The sequence below is a fragment of the Crocuta crocuta genome, unplaced genomic scaffold (assembly GCF_008692635.1).
Source record: "Crocuta crocuta isolate KB4526 unplaced genomic scaffold, BGI_CrCroc_1.0 scaffold50, whole genome shotgun sequence".
Taxonomy (NCBI): domain Eukaryota; kingdom Metazoa; phylum Chordata; class Mammalia; order Carnivora; family Hyaenidae; genus Crocuta; species Crocuta crocuta.
In genome coordinates this window covers 6,921,133-6,928,887 of record NW_027527428.1, presented here as the reverse complement: position 1 = coordinate 6,928,887, position 7,755 = coordinate 6,921,133, and the positions used below count along the sequence as shown (strand labels likewise).

Here is a 7,755-nt window from a genome sequence, read left to right as displayed (position 1 = left end):
CGATGCCCGATGGTTTGCAAGGTGCTCACTCCCCCCTTTACAGGTGGGAAAACTGAGGCCCGGCTGGAGTGTGGTCTCTGGGCTTGGCCCCAGTGCTGTGGCCCCGGGCTGCTTCTGGCCGGCCCCACCTCCCACAAGGCCAGCTGGGGCCCCATGGGGGGGTTCCGGGTCTTGTGCGGGGGTGGATGTGGTGACCGGGGACTGGACACGGGGCCCGAGGCTCAGGACCCTACCCCCGACCGCGGGCCAGTACTTGATCTCATTCCACTCGATGAAGCCACTCTTGTCCTTGTCCAGAGTCTGGAAGGCCTGGCGGATGGCGCTGTCCAGCTGCCCCGAGGCCTGGAATTTCTGCATGTACTCCAAGAACCTGAGGTAGTTGAAGGAGCCTGGGACGGCCAGGCGCAGGTCACGCGGAGCCCCGAGGGAGGCTTCTGCGGGGGGTGGGGACAGCGCGTTCCGCACTTCCCCTCCCCCCACCCCCGTGTGGGCAGGGCTGCTCAGCCCAGGGAAGGGGGGGCAGATGGACTCCTGTGTCCACTGCTTCCTTGGCCGGGGCGGGGCCGGGCCCGGGGCGGGGGCGAGGGGTGTGCTGTACCGTGATGCCTCATGTCCGTGGGCAGCAGCTCTATGTCCTTGTCTGACAGGGACGTGCCCATGGCCAAGGCCATCTTCTTCATCTGAGAGGAGTAGTCCTCGTCCATCCCGGCCCTGCAGTGCACAGGGAGCAGCCCGGTGGGTGCACACGGGTCGGGTGGGGGTGCTCTGCTCAGACCAGAGCTGACACAGTCCCTGCCTGGCGCCAGCTCCTGCCTCCTGAGTAGGGTCCCCAGGGGCCTGGACCAGGCTCCGGGCTGCCCTTGACCACAGAGGCCCTTGGGCCCCCAGGCCTTGCAGAGACTCCTATGTCCTGGCCCTGGAGGAAGGTGTGGCTGAGTCCCCGCCTCTTGCTAGCCGGCCCCCTCGGGGCACCACATCCATTTCACCGAAGAGGCTGAGGCCTGCGTCTGGTAAGTGACGATCACAAGGTCCTTTGCTCTGCTCAGAAGATGTGGTGGCTGCCCTCTGACCCCTTGGCGCCATCAGGGAACTTCCCTCTGTCCCTCCAGGCCCATCTCAAAGCTGCCTCCTCTAGGAAGCCTTCCTGGTTACCTAAAGCCCCACCTCCTTCCATCAGGACTCAGGGCCCGCGGCCCGGCCTCACTCCTCTGCCCCCAGCCCGGCACCTTGTCACCCTGGCTGGCACCTGACCACCCACAGTGAGGTGTGCTGAGTGCGGGCCAGCCTCCAGATGCCTGTAGATTGAGACACGCCCGGATGTTCTGAGCAGGGTGGGCCACGGCCCGCGGAGGAATGCGTGTCGCTGTTCTCAGGTCACGGAGAGCCTGTGTCAAGCGGGAGCCACCAAGGCAGGCCAGGACTCTGGCGGGCGGGGGTCTGGTTATAGGCCGAGGGGCCAGCAGGTGGGGACCAGGCTGTACTGTGGTCTAGGCGGTGCCTTGTGACCTGCTGGGCTCTCGGGTTGCCGTCCCTGGGGGGAGGTTGGGTTCTGGGGCTTGTGGCAAAACAGCTATTTCAGAGGCTCCTTGGCCCTCTCAAAAGTTCACGGGGTGGCAGAACGTTCTGGAACATACTCCCATGGCCAGGAAGGGCAGCCCAGCGGGCAGTGCGTCCTGAGTGGGGTTGGGCAGTGACTGGAGAAGTCTCTACTTTCTTCCCAACAGAGAAGCCACAGGTCAAAGGTTGCAACTCGGCCCTGGCAGCGGGGGGAGCGGGAGTGCTGGACACGGCCCCCCGGCCACCTCCTTCCTGATCCTGGGCGTGCCCCACAGCCGTTCCGGGCCTCAGGCTCCTCATCTGTGAAGTGGGGAGACCCTTGCCTGCCCTGCCCCTTCTCAGGGTCATGTGAGGAGCCAGGAGGGAAGGGAGATGCTGAGGAAAGGGCTTTGGGCCTGGAGCCAAGCCCCCCCCGAGCGTCGGCTCTAATAGCCAACTTCTGTGACCGGCCCGGAAGGCGGGTGGGGGTGGTCCACTGCGGTCAGGGGCAGGCCCGGGCCACAGAGCCGCACAGGACAGGCCCCACCACCCCACATCCTGGGCTGAGACCCCGATTCCCCTTCTCCCATCCCAGAATTTCAGAGTTCCATTCTGGAGGGAAGGGGTGCCCTGTCTGCCACTTGGGGCCCCGCCAGAGCCAGGGTCACCCACTTTACGAAGGAGGGGCTCGGCCAAATTCTAGGCCTGGTCTGGCCGAGCCCAGGGCTGGCACCCTGTCTACGGAGGCTGGTGGGTGCCCTGGGCCATGTCCGTTCACCACCCGCCCCACCCCACTGCTCTCAGGGGTACCCGCACAGGAAGGCAGGGGAGCCAGAGATCAGAGCCAGAGGGGGGACGGGGCCTGGGGCCTCAGGCTGCTGGTGGTGTATTTATAGCCCTGACCCAAGGCCTGGGGTGGAGTCTCCCTCACCCCCAGAGGGGAGCTGACGTCTCCTGCCGGAGCTGGGGGCGGTGGGGGCTGCAGGGTGCCACACGAAGCCAGCCCTTTGGTGCCCCGGACCCCCCACCCCACCTCCCAAGCTGCTCCCAGGGCCTGGAAATGCACCCACTTCATCCTTTCCTCCAGCAGGATCCCCCTCCCTCCACCTCACTGACTTCCACAGCCAAAGCAGGGCGGGGGCTTTAAAGCCCAGCTAGGAGCCCCCCAGGCCCCCTGGGGCGTTGCTGTGCCCTGACCGCCCTCTCAAGGATGGAAGGGCCACCCTGGGGACCACCCGCGGAGCCCTCCTGGGGGCTGTGCTCTGCATCTGGCGCCTGCCACAGACAGGAGAAAAAGTGTGGATGGGCTGGGGGGGGGGTAGTGGAAGAGCCGGGGGTCCCCTCCTACGGGACCTGGGACTCAGGGAGGGCTGGGGGATGAGGGGGATGGAAGTAGGGGCCCCTCAGATGGGGACTGGGTCCCAGGGGATCCAGAGCTGGCTTAGCCTGCCTGCCAGAGTCAGCGGGTCTGTGGGCCTTGGGCCCTCGCCCCCGCCAGGCTCCCTGACCCCCCACTCAGCACCTGGGGCCTGAGGTGAGTGAGCGGGCCTCAGCCTCCCCACGCCGCTCCCCAGTACTGGTGCTTTCTTGGAGGCCACACCAGCACGTGTGCACACGTGCCCACCCCCGCAGACCCAGGTGCACACAGCCGCCTTTAGGCTGGGGCTCCCTTGAGGCTGCCCCTCCCCTTCCTCCTCCTTTGCCTGCCCCCCCCGGACCCCCCTGGGCTTCCCTCAGCCCCCTGGCTCTCCCCGTGTCCTGTGGGTGAAGATGAGGCCCCCAGCTTCTGCCATGCAGCTTGGGAGGCTCCGCCTGGGCCCGGAGCCCATGCCACCCCTCCCCGGGCAGGGCTCACCTCTGCCTGGCTTCCCTCGAGGGCTCTGGGGCTGCAGGTCAGGCTGGGGGTGCTGAGAGCTGCGGGGGCCCCAGCTTTTATACCTGCAACCCCGGGGCCTGTTTACGGTTTGGGCTGCACCTGTCCCCCCTCCCTGCCCCTCCCGGGCACTCCAGCCTGGCGCTGGCCTCCCCCAGGGGCTCGCTGGCACTTGGCACGTCCACACTGGGCCGGGCAGACTGTCAGCAGCGCCTGGTCTCCCCAAGGCCGGGGTGGGGGTGGGGAGAGCAGGCAGCAAACGGAGTCTCTGTTGTGTTAGGTCCCACCCACCCTGCCTGCTGGCCTCGTAGGGCTGAGGGGAGAGGGGCGGTCTAGGAGATGGCTGGCCGGGCCCGCCAGGGTCACCCAGGGCGTGCAGGCTGGCCAGCATGTCTGAGAAGCCACCAGAAGCCACTGGACAATGGGCTGGGACCTCCTCCGGTGAGTACCCAGGCCGGGCAGCTGTCCTTTGTGCATGGGCCACGTAGGGGGCCATGGAGCCATGTCAGGGCTGGCCACAAGGTGAGGTGGGGACAGGGAGGTCTCAGGCCATGCCGCCTCCCATCAGGGCTGTGGGACCTCAGGCAGGGCTGGCCAGTCCCTGGGCAAGGCCCTCGAGGACCGTCCCCGGGTTGAGAGCGCGGAGACGAGAGACAGATACACCCCGGGAACCTTCCCGGCTGTGGCCTGCCTGGAGACACCTTACGTCCTCGGTTTTCTGGGCCCGCGTGCTTCACAGACAGTGCGCTGCCCCAGGAAGGCCCGTGCGGAACTTTGGCTTCAGCCCCTTCCCAGCCCCAAGCGCAGCCGTCCTCTGTGTGGGCTTCCCTGGCCCCGTGCGCAGCGTGGACGCAGCTCTGAGATCTGCCTTCTCTGTGAGTCGCTGGCGCGTGTTACTCTGTGTAACAGCTTCACGTGAGGCCAGCAAGCTGACGATGTTCCAGAAACTTCTTTCCCTGGCGCTGCTGGTGGACCCTGGACAGATGCCGGCATTTTGTCATAGAGGCACTATTTCCATGCGGGTCTCTGTCCGGGGGGGGTCCCCTCCTTGGCTATGGTTACAAGAGCGGGATGATTGGGACAAACGGTGGACGATCCAACGTTCTTGCCCCGAACATTCCCGGCACGCCTGTCTGCTCCGTGCCCGTGTGGGATGCACGCCTGCACGTGTGTGTGGACCCCGAGGTCTTGTCCCCAGCCGGCAGCACTGACGTCCCCTCAATGTCCACGTCCATACGGTGACACGCCGTTGGGCACAAAAGGAATGAAATGCTGGCCTACACCACAGTGGGGACAAACCCTCACACCTCTGCTGAGGGACAGGAGCCGGTCACAGGGGACCAGAGGGGGTGATTCCATTTGTCTAGAATATCCAGAATTGGCAAATCCGTAGAGACAGACAGCAGGTTGGGGCTACTGAGGGATGGAGGGGTGGGAAGTGAGGGATTACATAGAACGGGTATGGGCTTTATTTTGGAGTGGGGAGAATGTTCTAGAACTGGTTGCACAACATTGTGAATGGGCTGGATGCCACTGAATCGTTCATGTTAAAATGGTTTATTTTATGTTAATTGAATTTTATCTCGATTAAAAAATGGAAATATCTGGGGTGCCTGGGTAGCTCAGGTGGTTAAACGTCCAACTTCAGCTCAGGTCATGATCCGGTGCTTCTTGGTTTGAGCCCCGTGTCAGGCTCTGTCCTGACAGCTCGGAGCCTGGAAACGTGCTTCCGATTCTGTGTCTCCCTCTCTCTCTGCCCCTCCCCCACTCATGCTCTGTCTCTCTCACCCTCTCTGAAAAATAAACATAAAAATATTTAATGTAGAATGGGAAACAATGCTTTTTTAATTAAAAAAAATTTTTTTAATGTTTTATTTATTTTTAGGAGAGAGAGAGACAGCGTGAGCAGGGGAGGGTCAGAGAGAGAGGGAGACACAGAATCTGAAACAGGCTCCAGGCTCTGAGCTGGCTGTCAGCACAGAGCCCGACGTGGGGCTCGAACCCATGAACCGCGAGATCATGACCTAAGCGAAAGTCGGACGCTTAACTGACTAAGCCACCCAGGCGCCCCTATGCTTTTTAAAAAAAAAAAATTTATTTATTTATCAAGGGAGGAAGACCTTGAGATCAGGAGCTGAACTGAAATCAAGAGTCGGACGCTTAACCGACTGAGCCTCCCAGGTGCCCTGAAACAATGCTTTTAATGAAGCATAACTCAAAGAGAAAACGTAACAAATAAGCACCACTGAAGGGTCTCTCAGGTGGATGGCCCAGTGCTGAGCCCTGCTCCACCTGCCCCTGCATTTTCCGGAAGGCCGGGGCTGTGTCCGCCTCCGCCTGGGTCGCAGGTGAGGGAGGGGTGGGGAGCCTGGGGTGTGTTCCCGGGTGGGGAGCGGGTGGACGGGCCCCTGGATCCGGCACCTGCCCCCCAGCGGACAGGTGACTGGCCCCTGGACAGCCCCTCTGCTTTCATTTCTGTCCAGAGTCAGGCCACACCTCCTCGCCCGCAGCCCCGGGCCGCTCTCTGGGCTGAGCTGGCCTCGAGGGGGTAACGGGGGCCACCTCCCAGCTCTGGGCACAGCCGGCACTGTCGCCTCCTGCCTGGAACCACTGCTGGGGGGAGGGGCTGGCCTGCTCTGCCCCTCCCCTGCAGAGCCCTCAGCAGCCAGCCCTGCCCCACGCCCTGGAAGTATAAGGGGAATTAGCCCTTCTTTTCCAGGCAGCCCTTTCCCTGTCCCCTCCCCCCCCCAGGCTGTGGCCACGTCCTGGTGCAGCAGGAAGGGGTGGGCCAGGAAGCGGGTCTGGGCTGTGGGTGCGGTGAGTCCCCTAGGGGTGAAATCCTGGCAGACAGGTTGTCCCTGGGACCCTACAGTGCCTGCTGTGGTGCCCTTCACTCGGGGTTGGGCGCCGAACCCCAGCAACCTTGTGTGCAGAAATGCTAATGTGTCTCTATTATAGGAGGGACTCTACAATGCCCTCCTGTGCCCTTGGCCTTGCCCCTGTCTGCACCTCCGTAGTGGGATGAGGGTGCCTCCGAAGAGATGTGTCCACGCCCTAACCCTGGGACCCGGCAATGGGATCTTGTTTGGAAACAGAGTCCTTGTGGACATGCCCAAGTTAGGACGGGGTCCATCTAGGTTGGGATGGGCCCTAAATCCACTGACTGGTTCCTTAGGAGAACAAGAGACACCCAGAGGCGGGGAGGAGGCCACCTGACGATGGAGGCAGAGATTGGAGTGACATGTCAAGTGATATGACAGGTCAAGGGACCCTTGGGCCACCAGGAGCTAGAAGAAGACGAAGACGCTTCCCCTTGACCTTCAGAGTATGGGCCTGCCCCTCTGGCCCCCCGGAGTTGTGACAGAGCCACTTCTGCTGTTTTAAGCCCCCCCAGCTCGTGATCATTTGTCAGGGCAGCCCCAGGACACTTACCAAGCCCCCCTCCCCTGGACCCTCTCACGCTCTCCCACCCCAGCCCTGTCCCTTACACTCTCCCCAAGCCTCAGGCGAGGACCCAGATAGAATGGGGAGCAAGCTCCCTCCCTTCATTTAGGGGCCTAGAAAAGGACCTGCATGTCCCCGGAGGGGCACAAAAGAGGCTGCCCCCCCCCCCCGGGCTGGCCAGACCAGGGGCTCATCTGGGGTGTGGACTGAAGGGGTAGCAGGCAGACAGTCCCGGGCTTCCCTCTGCCTCAGGCCCCGGTGGCTCTGGTTCTGCTCCTGAATGAATCAAGCCTGGGGTATGTGGCTCACGGCGGGTTTCCTCGTTGATTCTGACTCGTTAGGGTATCGCATTAAAATACCAGTGACCCGATTACTGAGTTTGACAGCTTTACTGAGAAAGAATTCACATGCCGCGCATTCCGGGTATTGCCAGGCGCACGACCATCACAGGACGCTGCGGTCACCCCAAAAGAGGCCACGCACCCCTTCAGCAGTCACTTCACAGGGCGTTCCACCCGCCATCTGCGTCCTGTCTCCGCGGCTCCGAGCAGTGCGGGTCCCTCCCACGGGGGGTGCCCACAGCCCCTGTCCTAGTGTGAAGGCTTCCCTGGCCTCCGGAGCCGGCCTGTGTCCCCGTAGATGTCACGCTCCACCCCTTTCCTGCACTGGGATGTGCGCTGCTCACCTGCTGAGGGACAGAGCTACCTCACCCCGCACCCCCTCCCCCACACCGCATTGCTGCCTCAGGCTTTCCTGCACCTCCTCTGGGCCCAAACTCCCTTCTGTAGACACCCTTCCCCTGGGGCCCTGGGATCCTTCCGGGGAAAGGTGCCCTCCCCTCACCACCCCAGGCCTGGGCAGGCAGGAACCGTGTTTGACGCCATCTGCCCGAGACGCCTCTG

General features: G+C 63.1%; 1 protein-coding gene and 1 long non-coding RNA gene across 2 annotated transcripts in view; one reads left to right on the top strand and one right to left on the bottom strand.

The window, feature by feature from the left end:
• Positions 1-1,006, bottom strand: part of PVALEF (parvalbumin like EF-hand containing) — a 2,254-nt gene extending 1,248 nt beyond the window's left edge. Inside the window, exons 1-2 of the mRNA XM_077755362.1 lie at positions 599-1,006; positions 254-389 (exon numbers count right to left, since the gene is read on the bottom strand). Coding sequence (XP_077611488.1) covers positions 254-389; positions 599-704 — 242 coding nt within the window. The 5' untranslated portion in view covers positions 705-1,006. The remainder of the gene's footprint in view (positions 1-253; positions 390-598) is intronic.
• Positions 1,007-2,967: 1,961 nt separating this feature from the next.
• Positions 2,968-7,223, top strand: LOC144224415 (uncharacterized). Its single transcript, XR_013333045.1, has 3 exons — positions 2,968-3,850; positions 5,520-5,757; positions 6,585-7,223. It is a non-coding gene; the product is annotated as an uncharacterized LOC144224415 (long non-coding RNA).
• Positions 7,224-7,755: the final 532 nt, after the last annotated feature.